Source organism: Phaenicophaeus curvirostris, chromosome 19 (assembly GCF_032191515.1).
Source record: "Phaenicophaeus curvirostris isolate KB17595 chromosome 19, BPBGC_Pcur_1.0, whole genome shotgun sequence".
NCBI classification, from domain to species: domain Eukaryota; kingdom Metazoa; phylum Chordata; class Aves; order Cuculiformes; family Cuculidae; genus Phaenicophaeus; species Phaenicophaeus curvirostris.
In genome coordinates this window covers 11,032,311-11,049,713 of record NC_091410.1, presented here as the reverse complement: position 1 = coordinate 11,049,713, position 17,403 = coordinate 11,032,311, and the positions used below count along the sequence as shown (strand labels likewise).

Sequence of the window (17,403 nt, the reverse complement as noted above, 5' to 3'; positions counted from 1 at the left end):
GGGCTTTGTTCTAGTTTGGACTCTGGTGCAGGGGCATGAGTTTGCACGATCCTGTTATCTTACTGCCCTGAATATTTGTTGTTGTTCTGAGACTCCTTGCCCACCTCCAGCAGGTGTTCTGTTTCCCACCCTTCACCTGTGGTGGTGAAATGGGGACAAGACACAAACAGGAACAGGGCAAGCTGGTCCCTTGCAGAATCTCTGTTCTAGGTTTTCCTGCAGCAAAGGCTGTGTCGTGACTCCCTTTTTGTTGCGTAGGGTTTTTTGACATACAGAGAGGAGGCCCCAATTTGTTTGGTCTGAAAGGCTCTTTTTGATTTGTTCAGAATATGTAAAAATGTATCAAATCTTAGCACCAGAGGTTTTGCATAAGGGTCTTTTAGTCTTTGAGATTACCAATCTCTTGCAAAATTTCCATGGTGTTTATATAATTTTTCTTTTCTCTGTGTTATCATAAAAGGGACAATGTGAAAGAAACAAGGCTACATAAATCTAAGAAATAAATGGTAAGCATAATGCTTCTGAGCTAATAAAGAGGGAGACAGATGAAGGCAAGGACGAATAAAAACGTAAAGACAGATGGCAGAAGGAGATAGACTACATAGCAGTGAATGCAATTTCGTTTTATTTTGCAGGTTACAGTTGCATAATTTTGCATTTGCCTTTATGTTGGATCCCAACACTTTAAAAGAAGTTAAATTTGGGCTTTCAAAATGCATAGAAATTCTATTTTTAACAGACAGTGAATTACAGTGGCTTTTGAGAACTGAATGATACCAAACTCTTTCAGAACTTTATTTTTAAACAGCTTGCTCTTCAGAATGCTATTGTATGGGTTGTATTGTATGGACCTCCGGTAGTGGGGGATGTTGTAATTGCCATTGCACACTGAAAAACACAACCACATGATAATCATCAATACAGTGATAAATAAATAAATGAAGTGATAGCTTTAACCACAACTTGATATTTTTTCCTTTCTTGCTTCTCCCAGATTCTGAATAATTGTTTGTTGTTGCTAATATTTTTAGGATAATTGCCTAAGTGTAGTTGTTTTCTTGTAGTTAATTCCAGTCTTCCTTGAAAAATAAGTATTTGTGTGTGGAGGAATTCTTGTAGGAATGGAAAAGCTATTACTATTTAAAGCCGGAAATAATTAAAGAAATATGAGAAGGCATTGTCTTTAATTCCAAATGTTGCAATAAAGAACACTGTTAAGAGTTTATACTCATGTTCATTGTGTTCATCGTTCTCTTTAATTAAAACGTTTAGTGTTGTTTTGTTTCAACAGTTGCAATATGATGAAAAAAGCAAACTTTGATTTAAAACCAATGGTAACGTTAAGTGGCTGAAGGGTTTGGATATAATTTTAGTCTTTAAAACGGGGCTGTGTTTTTGGTAGGTTTCTTTTTTTTCTCCTCTAAGAATCAGTGGAAAAACAGCCAGCTGTTCTCCACTTGGTGCTTTGTTGGAGCATCTGAAACCTTTTAGAGGAAAACCAGTCAAAGTTTCCAGCATATTGTAAACATTCCTTTGCCTAGTGAACATGCTGACATAACCCTCGCTCTAGGGGGCACAATGTAAAGTACGAACAGAGGTCCAAAAAATGTGGTAGCTTTATTTAATAGTCTCACTTAAAAGAAAAATAAAATTAAAGTGTTCTATTAACTATTTACAATCTTTCATTTTCTCTCACCAGTTTCTCTGGAGACCTACTGGCAATAATGAAATATGTATTTAAAGGAAAGCTCCAGCTGTACAAGAAGTAACAGTTGATTTTTAATGCTTGTCTGTGGGAGCGTTGCATCTCTCAAGGTGGTTATGGAGATATCATATGACATCTTTTTAATGATATCAGCTATGAAAATGGTTCAATAGATTAGATAGCTCTCTGAAATGAAAGCGTTGCTTGTGAGATGAACAGCATCAGTGTATTGTCCTATAGCACTTAGGTTAACTGCTGTAAATTGCTATTCTAATAATGTCATTAATGGCTATAGCTTTTGGCCTCACTAAATGAATACACAAGTAACTAATGCTAATGTCAGAATTGTTTCCTTGTTATTTCAGGAGGCTTCCCTTTCACATTGATGCATCTTTTAGATTCTAAAACTCTATTTCAAGTCTCTGTAGTGCCCAAAACATTGAGGAAATTAGAAGAGCCTCTAGCTGGCTAAATAAAGTATTACAGATAATTGAATTCAACTACCGATTTGTAATAAGCATGAAACATTTCAAGCTGTCACCGTTTTGGGGTTCTCTTAAAAACTATCTACAAAAATAGTAGAATAAACAAAGAATAACTTTGTTCCTTTTGTTGTTGGTGCTAGATGATTGTGATTGCTAGACTTCAGTTATGCTTGATAATCTTAAGTTTACTTTTACTTTTTATGTACTTTGTACAACTTTCCTCCAGCTTCACACAGGCAGCCTTCATTGAGGAGTTAAAGTCAGTATTTCAAACAGTACCTTTACAGAGAAAAATCATGTGAAAATCCATGTCCATCATACCAGCCTCTTAGAAGGAAGAAACCGATGAGCTCAGTGGGCACTCATTGTTGCTCAGTATTGAGTTATTGTATTGCCCATTACCACATGGATGTTGTTATTCTGAATCTTAGACTATAATAGTATAATTATTTTAGCCATAAAAATAGTTACCTTAAATATGCAAAATGACAGCATGAAGATGATATCGTTGTACTTCTTTGTATCGGTGAGTGATATGGTACTTTTTGGATTGTTTACTTATTAAAAACTTGCATTTGGTGTAGCCATTATTGTCCAAGAGTAAGAGAGAAACAGGATTGTTGGGAAATATTTTTTTTTTATTATTAAAGGCTCTTTGACACAGGATTTTTTTTTTATTGGCACGCCTTTGAAATAATAACCCTAGCATGTTTTAAGCTGAAGTAATTAGTTAGATGTTTCGTTTAGAATTCTGTGTCGAGAAAATTGGAGACAGTCTTAATACTGTTATTTTATCTTCATTGTCTTTGATTTGCCAGGCACTGTTGGCTCTGTCACTCCTAACACATCTTGGGTTGTTCTTTGTAAGTGTTAAGTGATTCTTCTTGCCTGGCTCTCCTCCTCTGCTTAGTGATCTCTCCCATGGTTTCTCTTTCAGATGGTTTATCTTATTCACCTTCCAACTTTCTGTGCCACAGCGTTGCTCTCTGATCCCTATCTTTTCCTTCTTTACACTTCTCTGGGTATCTCATGAATCTATTTACTATGTGTGCTGCTGACTTTCTGGTCCACCTTTTAATTACAGTCTTGTCTCCTTTTATCTAAGCTGTTATCTACACCTGTCTTCCTAATTCTCCTCTCCATGCTCTCCTTGTTGAGGTTTAGCTGTCATCTCAGCATATAAAAGCCGTGACAATTAATCTCTGTTCTAATCCTCCTCTCTCAATAACTGAGCCTCTCTGGCCTTTCATATATGTGGTGCATCTAAATCTTGGAGACAGGTTCTGCAGTGTTGAGCAAAATTATAACATTTTCCTTTCCAGCCACGTTTACAACATTTCTCCAGCCTTTTAAGCCACTTCTCATTCATCATTTTGCAGTTGCTGTTTTTATTCTATTTGCATAGCACCTAGCACAACAGTACCCTGTCATTATGATAATGAGAAATAGTTATAATAGTTATTAGTGTGTTTAACCAATGTCTAGGTAATTTGTGAGCCATTAATTTTGAGCGTAACGCGTTATTCTTATTTCACAGAAGCGTGATACTAAACACATGGAATATTATTTTCTATGAATTCTTTAATGGCTTTAAGTAGTGGTTTAGTTTGTTAATGTTATCTCATGATTTATTTAAAACACAAGTGTATAGTTTAAAATAATAATTTTATTGTAAATATCATTCATTGTTATAGCTTACTTGAAGGAATGCAGTCCAGCTTTTTGATGTTAATGTCTCAAATTATGCAAACTATAAACAATTTATAAGTGGATTCATGCTTTTTCTCATGAAGACAAGCTCATGTTATACTTAAAATCAGGGAATGAAAACCAAAATCGTTCTCTACTTTATATTTTTGGCTTTATTTCTTTGAAATGATGAAACAAGTTCGAATGCTCTCTAACAACTTCGAAATATTAAAGTGCCCAGGGACAGGATAGGGATGATGTTTTGAAGGCAATAAATATTTCAGCTTCACATTTCAGTCTTTCTTCTTTGTTCCTTTGATCTGGCTTTGGTTTAGTTATCATTCCGCTTGAATGACTTCACACTGTCTTTCTTCCTCTCCACACCAAAAAGAAGTGTTCTGCACATATTCCATATGTTTGGGTGTTTGTGTTGCAGGAGAGCCTTCCTTGTTGCTCATTCTTTGTTGGTAATAGCTGCCTCTGCAGTGAGATACCCAAACCACAGCCAGGATGGTTACATTTAGGTCCAATTTGTAATTTACACAGAAAGCTGCTACTTAAATATCACTATCTGTTAAAAACAGTAGAGTAGGAAAAATGAATTGCATATTTCAGAGAATTGGTATTACTACTGAAGCAATTTTTCTTTAGTATACTAAACCAACAGCCCTGTCTTTCTACAAATACATGGTACTTCAGGCCTTAACACATTGTTTGTGTAGTTGAAGTAGTCTACATTCTAGAAATTAAATTAGAGGGGCTGTTGCGTGGAGTGTTTTGTAATGATTATTGCACTCAGCTGAAAAGTGGTGCTGTGGATCTTGCATTTGACTAAAAAACTCACTAAAATACTGCATTCATGAGGAGATCTGCCAGTATCCAGGTACCTCCCTGCGAGAGTCTCTTGGAGACTGGGAGCAGGATCGTTGGTTTGCTTATATTTCTAGATACAAAATCTTAATATGTGTGTCTGTAGCTTATGCACAAAAGATGCTGAAGTAAATTTCCTAAATTTTGCTTTTGCGTGGGAAGATTATCTGTAAGGTCCCTTCCAACCCGAACTATTCTATGATTGTGTATGTTTTGCTGAAGGTTGTTTTTTGACTTTTTGGCATACTGTCTGTTATGCTTTCCTGCAAGTTGTGTTCTCCTTTGGGAGCATGTGTTTATGTAGTTCTTTTATAGTCTAAATGAACTATATAAATGGTGATAACTGATTTTGTTTCAACACAGAGTAGTAAAAAAGAGTATGTTTTACTTCTTGTGTCAACAAATAAAAAGGCAAGCTGTTTAGAAACAAGCCCAGCAATATCCTCCTTCCAGCAAGTGAATGGTTTGCAGTTTGGTGAGTGCTGAAGCAATTTTCCTTCAGGAGCAGTAATATTTGGGAAGGAGAGGAAGGAATTGTATAAGTACGGGGAAATATAAATATATGGAATCAGTGCATATATGTAAAGCATGATCATCAGGGTAATCAGCAGGAGGAGAGCCTGGCCTTTTAGAGTAGATCACTATTTGAAGATCTCTGCTGTATCTGTGGGACTGAAGGCTCAGCATTTACTCTTCTTTCCCCACACATCAGCCTTACAGAAGAAGATTAATTTTTGTCTGCAAGCTTAAACCCAGAGTCCTATTAATCTGTGATAGACAAGAGATGGAGCCTCTCTTTCTTGTGGAGTCCATCAGTATCTTAAGTTTCAGAAGCTTATTCACTTGGCAAAATGTATCCTTACCCTCCAGTACTATCAGGAAACAATGGTTTGGACATGAGTGGATTTTCACTGCTGCCAACAGTATTTGAAAACATGGCAAAGAGTTTGCGTATTCACAAATTGAAGCCTGGTATCATTTTTATAAGAAGCCATCAGCATTTTCATTATCTGGTTATTTTTTGTATCACTTAAGAGCTCTCTAAACTGCACGTGGGGTGCTTGTGTGCAGATTTACTGATGGAATGTGAAACTTGCTGTCCACATGTAGCTCTTCGAGGTACACATTTTGCACATGTGTAGGCTTATATGCAGCTGAAAATGCTTTAGTTTGTTGAAAAGGCTGAGACCTAGACAAGTGCATCTGCTCATTTGCTGTTGGTCAGCCCTTGCTTTCATACAGAGAATGGTGAGCAGCCTGGGAGTGAAAATACTGGTTCATACTATGTTTTCTGGGACATTGTAAGTTTATTTAACCTCTCGTGTAAATCACTGGATTGCCCTGTATTTCATTAACTTGGCTTGCAACGCTGTAATGTCTTTACTGTGTTCAGTTGTTACCTTTTGGAATACTTTTTATGAAGCAAGGAAAATAGTTATGATTAAGCATGAAGAGGAAGTATGTAAGATGTTTATATTTTCCATTTATCAGTGCACTTCAGAGTGCTGCTTTCTGAAATTGCAATTCTGGACTTCATAGTCAACGTCCACTGAGATAGTTTGTGCTGTGTAAGATTACTAATTCTGTTCCCATATCCTTTATGCACTGAAACAAGAGGAATATGCTGGTTTTTAAATTGGGGCCAAAGAGTAAATTCACCCTGTTTTTACATTCAAGCCGGCTCAGCTTTAGGGGATTTAAATGATGTAATTGTATTGTATTCAGCTCCAGAACTAGACCAACTGAAAAAAATAATCTTCAAAGTGAATATTTTAGTGCTTCATGCAAGGCACATTGCTCAGTGTCTTGGGAAAAAAAGTAAAGCTTTTCTTATATTTGTGAACTGTGGTCCATTGTTGTACAGGTTTTCTAAGCTTCTGTACAAATCTTAACTGCACAAAAAGTAGAGAGCGCTAGCTCCCACATCCTTGAGAATTCCTGCTTATAATGAGATGTTGCATCTATTCAGGGGATGAAGTCCTTAAAAGAAAGGAAGGTGCATAAAACTGCATTCCAAAAAGTTTACATCATATTTCAAAATCAAAATATATTCCTCAGGAGGAAGATACTAATTCATTAACAGCACAAGGACTGAGGCTTGTCCTTTTACATTTGGAGTTGTTGCATTTCCGTCTGACTGAACCAAAAATGTTGTTCCAGTATCTCTTGATAGTGTCAAGTATGCATATGTTTGGATAAGATTTGGGTTTGGTTTTGTTTCCAGTGTGGAGTAGAAGTGTTAGATGTATTTTGCAGGGAGGGACATTTGTTACCCAGAGCCTATAATGGAATTAGGGCCCTTTGGAAGAAGTAGTTGAGGTTTTCCCCCCTCAGTGTTTCCTCCAGGGGAATAGTGCTCCACGGCTGCCCAGCTCTTCTCTTCAGGTTCTCTTGAGCCATACGTAGGTCTTGGAAGACAGTTCATCCTTTTACTTATTCTTTCCTGTGAACTGCTGGTAGATTTTTGTTGTGGGAGAAGGGAACAACATGCTCACTGTAATTCAGTATGAAACAAGTGTTAACATAAACATTTCTCTATTCAGCAGCTTCCTTGTACATGAGTTTCAGGGCGATAATTGAGCCAAATGCCTTTGCAGCTGGAGCTGATGCTTAACTATCTCATCAGACAGCGCATATGATTTTTAGCTCTGGAGGCATCACTGGTGTGCCCATTCTGAGAAACGTCTAGGATTTCTGTACTTGCACTTACAATCTTTTGGATCCTCTGTAGGAGAAACTTAAATCCTAGATGTTCTTTTTCCTAGTTTAGTTTAGATGGGGGAAGAAAATGTTGATTTTGCTGGTGGGTCTTTTGTGTAATTTTTATTGCTTCGTAAATAAATGGAGAATGTGGTAACTTAGATTAATATTCAGATACGCTTCCCCCTCAAAGGAGTTTAGAAAATGGAATTGCTGTGGCAGTAGCAATAAGCATATCTGTGTGGGCGTGGTGGTTGCTTTCTAGCAAATTTGAAGAAAACTTGCACACGCTCTTCTGTGAACACAGAATCAAAACCCCTGAACAATTATCACCAAAACTGTGATGCAGGATTTTGTTCTGTTTTGCTAGAGTTTCTGCTGGGTAAGAAAGCTTTTTCCTTTTTTTTTGTAAGGAAAATATTAATAGCAGTCTCCTTAGGTCTCAATTATTCCATCAGCTGTAAGGAAGGTACCGAAGTCAAATATTTATTTTTCTAAATATGCATAATGAAAAAAACTATAAAAGTAAACAGTCACATACTTACTCAGGGCTTGTGGCATTTCTTTGATCTCTTTGCCTGCTCTCCTGCACTGCAAACGGACACTTTGTGAAGATGTCGGATTATGTTCTTTGTCCCATTGTCAAAGTCTGGTATGAAAACCACAGAAGAGGATATGAATGCTGTAACTTTGGGATTGGCAGTTTCCTGACCTTTATAAAAAGCTTGCACAGTGCTGTAATAGCTAGTTCAGTGCTGGCAAGGTGACAGACTAGATGAATTAGCTGGTCTTTTCCGTCTCTGATGTGTCAGAGTCTTTGTTTTATATGGAAATAATTTCTGTCAAAATGGGAAATTCATCATGAGGTACTTCCTCTGCCTGTAAGATGAAAATGTCAACCACAGGTCTGTTTGAATGTGTCTTCTGTTACAAGCCACTGGTGGAGCCAGCTTTGTCCATTGATACTATTGTGTTCCCCTGGGTTTTAACACAAAGTCAAGCGACTCCGCTGACCTGCAGTAACAGGAACGTGGAATGGGAAGTTAGCAACTCTACCCAATTGTCTTGGGTGAAGAATTTCATCAAATTTCCTTACGCATTTGGAAGTTACCAGATTTTCTGTGATACGTCAACGTGGTAGATATGTCTGTTTTTTTAGGGGTGTGGATATACATATATATGTGCATCTATATACATTAAATAGTATACATGCATTGCTCTTGATATGCTATGATATCTCAAGAAACTGAAGCCTATTTCTATATAAATATCAACATTAATATGTCAAATAGCATAGGCTGTTACTATGAAATATCTTTGCATAAAGATTTAACGTCTATCGTTGCTTTAAAGACTGAATAGCTATTACAGCATTATGGGCTTCTAATAGATTAAGAAGGTACTGTATGTCATGCATTATCCTGCTTTGCATTTCGATACGTCAAGCAGTGAATAATCCTGCATCTTGTCTGAGCAAAGATGGCACTGGGATAAATTTTTTTGTTTGTTTTTATCGGGAGAAGGCGACCATAGTGAAAGGAATTAATTTAAATATTGGGGGGCAACGTACTAGTAAAGATGGGATTAATAAAAGAGGTTATACAGCAGGTAGAAAACCATTCAAGTCCATGGAGGCTTTGAAGCTGGAGGTATTGTGGTAAGCGCTGAACGCCGTGTTTAGGTGTGCGGAATTCAGTAAGAGAACGTGAAAATAACTCCAGCCTTCTGTTCCCTTCTTCAAAGTATTGCTAAGGGAAGTTTGGCAGAAGCGGGGACAGGAAATTGAAATCTGAATACTATTTTAAACTGATAGGGTTAAAGGCCTCTCTTTTACACTAGCACACTTGTTCTTTTATTTGATACTTGAACTCTGAAAAATTTTCTGTGACTTTCTAGGGAGAAGGAGGAGCAGCTGACTCGGGTGACAGAGGTACAGAGGCTGCAGGCCCAGCAGGCAGATGCTGCCCTGGAGGAGTTTAAGCGGCAGGTGGAGCTGAACTCAGAAAAAGTCTATGCTGAAATGAAACAGCAGGTGAGAAGGTCACAATGCCAGCCTTTCTGAAACTCTGTCTCAGTAGGATAGCATATTCTGATCTTATAATGCCAGAAACATGCTTCACTTGAGAGTGCCACATCAAAATCTTTCACAATGTAGTGTCTTTGCTAGCAAGTCAAAAAGGGATGTTAGCGGTTGTTTCATCTTTCTAACAAAGCCAGAATTGTCATTGTTATAAAGATATCTGCAGTTATGATACTGATTAGGGATTTTTCCAGAGTGAGAGGATAAAGTGTTAGTTTATACACCCCTATGGAACGACATTTGTAATTTTCCACTTAAATCTGTGTCTCTTCCTACTCTTTTCGGAACGACTCTGTCATCTGTTAATGAGGTCTCATAATCAATTTGAGTCTAAACAGAGGCAGATCCAGCCCTTGTGGCTGCTGGCAGTCATGGGCAGAGGACAAAAAAATCTATTTTTCTGTCCACAAATATTAGTGGCAGGAATTTATGTGAAAATATTTTAGTGTCTTAAATTTCTTATGGAGCAAACAGTAAATAAATGATTGTCCCTGGGATTTTACAAATTCAGCACCTTGAGTGAAATAAGGAACAAGCAACAGGTGATCAAGAAGAAGGGAAGGGAGCATCTCCTTCATGTGCTTATGTGGTTGAAATCTCAATACATAACGGAAGCTTGTAATCCTACCTGACCGTATACTCAGTTTTTCAACCTCACCTATCGTAACCAAACCTCAGTGTTGACAGTAGGATGCTGGGATCTTAGATTGCGAGGGATTTTTAAGGATGTTGTCTCATAACTTGACAAGAACAAAAAAGGGAATTTGTTAAGTTTTATTTCTGAAAATCTTCAGCAAAAGTGAGAAATTAAGTAAGGCATTGCTGATATTTTTAAGACCTGTGTAGGCAGCAAGTAATAGGAAATTAATTGAAAATTAAAAAAGCAAGAATAAACTTATAAAAGAAAGATTTGTTCTCCAAACTAGACCCATGAGGGCAATACGACACATCCTATCCAGCATTCTGTAAGACTGTCCTTCAACCTCTTCATGATGACTTAAAAGAATATCTTATTTCTGCTCCAAAAGGGATACAGTCTAATTCTAGGAAGACTAATAATAGTTTCATTTACTTAAAAAAAAAAGTAAACTAATCCAAACAAAAAAAGAAGTACACAAAAGAATTTGGAAACCTTAATCAATTGTCATTTTAAAATTACAGCAAATTTCTTTTAGAATATTGCTGTGTTTTGGAGCATTTTGAAAATAAATTTTGCTGTACTCCGGTAGTCAGCCATGGGATTATTCTGTCCTTGCTTGCATAGAAATATAGAAATAGTAAATGATATTGTACAATTGAGCAGTACTGTTCTTCAGTAACCAAGCTTCAAGGAAATACATCAAAGATATGCTACTGAAGCTGACTTCATAGCTTTGTCCTTTCTCATTCTTCTGCACACACATACTCTTCAGATAAATCACCCGTTAGATTGTAACATATTGGAAAGTTCTGGGTTTTTGTGGTTAGATGGAATGTATTACTTATAAAGCAAAAACTGTAGTAGCTATAGCAACACTGCTTTTAACTACACTAGAAATATTGGGCTTCTAAAACCTTTTTTTGGTGTGTGGTAAAGTTAATTATGGAGAAAAGTAGAATAAGGTCTGGCATTTTCAGTTCTTGTAATCAATATTTTATTCATTAGTTTGGCTCTGATTTTTTTTATTTTTTTTTTACCATCTGCTTCCTATTTTGTCAAGCTTGTGATTATTAAGAGTCACCTGATAATGATTGATGGACAAGTGGTACATTTTGAACTGCAAAATCTGCTTTTTTTCTATAACATCTAGCAAAAGGAGAAAAATTATGTAGACTGTGCCATGGTGCTTTATATATAGTGTTTCTTGGGTTTGGCACCTAAGATCAAGAGCTCTCATTGTGCTTGTAGGAAATATATGAATGTGACCTAACAAGTACAACACAAAAGCCAGGAGAGTTAAAGCATCTTTGCATATGTTTTTACTATTTCACATTTCAGAATATTTTCATTCTCTTAAAAAGAATCAAATGAAAATCCTTTAATAAAGTAACAAAATCTTTTCTTTTTCTGGGTTTCATTGAGCTGAGTAAAATATGGCTATCAATGTGCACCTTGAGTAAGGCTGGAGGTGGAAGAAATTATTCCCAAAATATTCATTGGAGTCCCTTTTCTTAATAGCAGACAGTAGCACTGAGGCTTAAGAACTACTGGAAGGATAACTTGTTCCTTTCTGTTCTGGTTTTCCACTTTCTATCTGGTCAACAATTCCTAGTCTTACATCTTCCTCTCTTGCAGCAGTATATTCCAATAAAATGCTTTTCCCTCTCAGAGTGCTGCCTTTTCTCCTGTTTCCTTAGCCTAGAAGTGGTGTCCAGGCCGACTGGCAAAGACATCTGTTGAAGACAGAGCACTCCCTCGGGCTAAACAGGATTTTGGCTTGTGGTTCAGGAATTCATGTGTTTCTTTTGGTAGATCAGAAGGACTTGTGGCAGCACTGGTCCTCCTGACAGCTATGCCCCTTTTCTCCCTTTTTTATAGAGAAGTGGCTTATTGTCTGCTTGTGTTGGGACCTGGATCTAAAAGTCATTGATGAGTATGCATTGCAGCATAGAACTGCTTATATATATTCCCCTGAAAACATGCCTGATGTACCGCTAATGGTTGTGCTTTTGATACAAAAGCCTTTGTTAATTGGGTTATGAAATTGCTTTCTTGATGCTGTGTGCCGTGTGCTGGAATCTGTGGGACTCATTATTCATAGGAGATGACTATCTTCAAGAAGACTTTACTTGCAGCCAAATAATTCTCTTTTAAGTTATTTTACTGATTTAATGTAAACTCACTTTAAATGTGTACTTTGTGCACTGGCTCACACATGATTGTCCTTGAATTTCCACAGGCAATCTATTTTTAAGTGAAATGTATTTGAGTCTTAAATAAGTCTAGAAAAAATATTCATTTAATTTTGATGGGATGTTCACCACTGTCAAGTGAAAAACAGAGCCAATACTTTGTAACTGGGGAGTGGCCCAGTCTAAGTGATCACTATATCTTTAAGTAACTAATAATCTGGTATTAACTGAATATTCACTTTCTCTCCAAAAAATTGTAGTATTATCATTCTCAGCAAGTTATATTCTTGTCTTTGTTGGTTTGCAAGCAACTGTAGAAATGCTAGAATGTTTCAAGCTATACTTTTTTTAAAAACATGAAATATTCCCTTTCTTTTACCATGTAGATGGAAAAGGTTGAAGCAGATCTAAGCAGATCAAAATCACTCCGGGAAAAGCAGTCCAAAGAATTCTCCTGGCAATTGGAAGATCTCAAGCAAAGATATGAGCAACAGGTCAGTTGGTTTGCTCCTTCAGGTGTAGGGGAGGAGGGACATCTTTTCATCCGAGTCTAGGTCAGTTCCTGTGGCAGGCTTCATCTTGTTCTCACTGTGCATCACTGTTCTTTGAATAAAGACAAATTTATAGGTGTGCAGAGTTTGCGATGGGGGATGGAGGAGGAAGAGTCCACATAGAAAATATTTTTCTTTCCTCTTCGCCATCTTTTGTACCTCTGACTCTTTCAAATTGTTTCCCAGGCCTACAGGTGGCAACACCTATTTTCATAATGGCCAGATGAAATTATTTAATGTGTTATCTGTTTTTCTTCTTGTCAAGAAACAGTGGGTTTTTTTCTTTTTATCATTTTTGACATAGGGAGTGTTCCTATGTGTGTTTGTTTTGGCCCACTGGCAGTGATTTCCTTTATTGTAATGTAATTTCAGGCTTGGGAAATATTCAGGGAACATTTGGGTGGAGACAAGAAAGCTCACTAGTGTTGCGAAATGTAAAGGGAAAAACCAGAAATAGAAACCAACAAATTATTGCATGATATAGAGAGCTATGAGGCTGAAACAGCCCATCAAACACTTGTGTAAGGTGGTACTTTGTTATGAAACTGAAGTGGTGTCTGTTTGGTAACACCTGCTAAAGGACTAAAAATATTTATTAGCAATGATACAATTAATCCATAGGCTTTAAGTTCTTTTATCATCGTTTTTATATAGATATAAGTTGACATTCGCACCAGGGAAATGTCATTTCGTTTCTGTTTGTCTTCTGTGCGGGTAAGAGGATGAAATACTGCAGATGGTTTGTGATACAAGATGTGCTCTTGGTCTGTCTGGAAGGGCTTTTTTTCAGCTAATTAAGGAATGGGATCACTTTGGTAGGTGTTGAGAGAGCTTCACCCGTGCTTGGGAGTAACAATGGTGTGGTTTGTGCATGGCTCTCAACTTTGATTTGAATTGAAGAGTTTGTTAGTTTGGATCAAAGTTTTTCCCTTATCCTCACTCCAAATTGTCGACATTACTAACTGGGTTCTCACCTGACAAAGGGTGAGAAGCTTTCCCGTGTAATACATACATCTCCACAGGCATTTTGTTTTACTACTGATATTATGATTCTTCTATTTAAGGGTTCAGGAATAGTCCAGGTTGCAGAGATAACTGGGAGGAGGGGGTGTACGTATTAAAATTTGTTTTCTTGTATCATCATGCCTGTTACATTGAGACCTTCTAGAGACTGGATGAAAAACAACTGGCAAAAGCAAGATATGAATGTGATACTTAACTTTTTTGGTGAATCTTTTTTCCATCTGTGTTCTATTAATATCACAATAACCATTAGTGAAAGCAGTTTCCAACAAGAGGAGATGTTTACTTCTTCACTTATGTTTTATTTTGGATAACTACTTTTTACTGTAAGAAAGAACAGCTAGACTTTATGAAACATCACTGAAACCTAAGGAAAGGCTTTCAGTATTAAACAACCAAACAATGAGAGCCTCAGAAGGCTTTTCAGAGGAATCCTGTTTATGCCTCTTTGAAAGTTTATTTCTCTCGGTACTTCATTTGGAATGTTCTCTAAAAGCTTGCAAACAAGAAAAATATGTGACCCTTCCTGCCGACTGCAATGGGTTATCATTGGAAACTACATTCTTTCTGTATTGCCATTTCTGCAATACAAAGCTCCTTCAGCCCAGCACAGAGTCGTATGAGCTCAGTTCTTCCACTCTGAAAACTTCCTTTCAGTAGTTTCAACTTCTGTTTCTCTGTATTCTTCTGTTTCTCTCCATTTATGCTTTAGAACTCCTAAACCACTTTTAAAACAGGCTTTGCCTTGCCTTGTTTTACTGCATATTTCTTTGGTTGTTACTTGGGGAGGAATTGACTGATTTAAACTGTTTAAATAGTGCAGTAAATTAGAATTGGTGGTGCGTTTCAGCAGGGCTCTAGGAGACTTCTCCTTGGGAAATAGACATCCAACCAGAAAATGGATACCTCAGCTGCAAGAGAAATGTGGTAATTGCTTTGAGATGTTCTGCCTCAAGTGTCTGAGTGTAATTGTCAAATGGAATTTACACACAAAGGGAAGGAAAATTGATCTTCATGTGTATTTTGTGTAGGTTGGCGTGGTAAGTGGCAGAGGTAGCGCTGACAGCATAGCAGATGATTCAGTTGCCCATGAATTTAATCAAGTCAATAATGAAGTACCAAATGAACCGATGTGTTATTCAGTTCTCCTAGTTGAGAAACATCTTGGAAGAGTAGGAACTTGAGAGCTGGGTTTTTACCTCTGCTTTATATGAATGGTTGTCTGTGCTTCACAGGGCTGTCCTTGAATTTTGATTTCAAAAGACGTTACTGATGTGAACATGGACTGTTGGTTGTGAGGCTGAGAGATTGCTCTGCCTACAGATGAGATAAACTGATATATATTGATATTTATCTGATGCTTATGTCAATAAATAACCTGATATATAGATTGATACATGTATATATTTATTTTCCTTGAAAAAGAATTAGGAAAAAAATACAAACCCATGACAGTTAATGCTTTGCTAAACTTTTCAAAAGCATTTGAATCCATTAAGAAAGCAAAGAAGAAATTTTGGACCTTGCAATGTTTGGTTTCAGCTGTCACATGTTGCTCCTGGTTCCAGCTTCATCTGATTCAGTGCCACTTTCTTTTGAAGTATCCACTGAGAACACTCTTAGAGAGAAGCTAGTGGCTTTTTTTTCTTTAAATATACTTTAGCTCAACTTTGTTCTACTTGCAGCTGTTAGATTTGAAAGTATATTTTGAAGAAAAAAAATAACTCCAGCAGCACCACAGTTCCTATCTGCTGGGAGCAGCTGCTTTCGGCACTTCAAAGCCAGTGGACACCACAGCGAAGGCCTCAGCCTTTCCTGCCTTTGAAATGATTGCAGTATCTATAGTTGGGCTTTATGGCACCGTCAGCACAAGAAAAAAGATTGTTTGGTTTTTTTTACACCCCTCCCCTATTTTTCCCTTTTTTTTTTCTCCTGCTTTTTAGTTAGTTACATCCGCAGTTCAGCTCAAAATACCTGGGAAGTGTTTCTGCTGAAATGAATTTTCACAAGCCCAAATGTTTGAAAGAGCACGTGCCCAGACTTCTAAGTAACAGATTTTAGGCAGGCAAATTCATCAGAGGAGTTAATGAATTTCCTTTTTGCCCTGTATCCACGTGAGTTGGGCATTTTCTGAGAGCGCGTCTCTTGGGGTGAGCTGTGGTACCACCCAGAGCGCTCGTGGTGATGCAGGGCTTCATGCAGGGTGGTTCGCAGCAGGGTCAAGTACATGCTCACCTTTGTTTCAAGCAACTTTTCATAAACTCTCATGAATGGAACACTTTTAATGAACTTTTAGACATCTTAATGTTGAAATGGCATTAGCTTCCCCTTTTTTAAGAAAAAAAAATACAATAATAGATCACTATGATCACTATTACGCCCATTTTTTTTGCTATAAATAGTTGAAGTGCTATGACTGAGTGTGGAAAAAACATGAGATACACGATTAGTAAGAGAGCCAAAGTCTAGGAAATGTCATTCCCAGCAGGGAAAATGTACTGTGAAAATGCAGATGAATTATTCTCATAGCAGGATGGTGTTGCTTGCTGAGTTATGGACACACTTTCTGAGGTTAGATGCCAACCTTACTGTATAAATAAGCCTTTTGTTTCCTTTTGCCTTTTCTTTAATAGTGTGTATCCCATTTTCAAGTAAGAATTATTCATGCTTCCACAGCAAAGTGGAAAAGCTCTTACATGATAGCTGAAGAATCTCCCTGTATCTCAGGAAATCCTTTCTTGGGACATTCATTGTTGGATTCTGACTTCTGTAAAACTTGTGAAGGAATAATTAGAGTTTTTGTCTTGTCCTATTTAGCCAAACAGGAAAGAAACAGGACATCTTCAGAAGCCTTTTACTGGATATTTAACAAAATCACTTTGAAATCATGTGGAAGATGAGAGAAATAGTTTACGCTTTTAAGTCGGGAGCAAGACAAAGATGTGGTTGAGCTTAAATATGCCTTTTTATATTAAAGAAAGAGAGGTAAAGAAGTGTAGAATCAGCTGGTTAAAAGTAAAATAAACATGGCTGTAATCTTACCTGCCAGCAGCAAGGACAAGTATCCAAGGTACTGCTGTTCTTATTTTAGCAGTGTGCAGAGCAGAGGAAAATATTATTACGAGGAGAGGGAGAATGTTCTTTAGATCTTTCTATATGTCTTTTCTCTTATAACTCTTATGAGGTTAATTTAAAGAAAAGACTGAGGTTGTCTCAGGTAAAATACAAGTTTTGTAATCACAACCATTGTCTTTGTATATAAGCGTATGTATTTAAAATGAAACTTTTTATTTAGTGCTGGCTTAATGTTAAGGTTCCAGGCACAATCTCCTGCTCAGTTGCTTAAAAATAGTCCAGTGTGTTACTTAGATTAATGGTTAATGGCTGGGCATCTCCCCTGATAATTTTTAACCATTTAATTCTGTGCCAAGAGATTTCACCACTGTCTGGATTATCGAGGCTGAGATG

The 17,403-nt window shown here is 37.1% G+C and overlaps 1 protein-coding gene across 2 annotated transcripts in view; it reads left to right on the top strand.

Moving 5' to 3' along the window:
- The window catches only part of CEP112 (centrosomal protein 112), a 161,781-nt gene that overhangs the window by 52,112 nt on the left and 92,266 nt on the right, over positions 1 to 17,403 (top strand). For both annotated transcript variants that reach the window (XM_069872763.1, XM_069872762.1), the window contains 2 exons: positions 9,346 to 9,481; positions 12,748 to 12,855. In XM_069872763.1, coding sequence (XP_069728864.1) covers positions 9,346 to 9,481; positions 12,748 to 12,855 — 244 coding nt within the window. The remainder of the gene's footprint in view (positions 1 to 9,345; positions 9,482 to 12,747; positions 12,856 to 17,403) is intronic.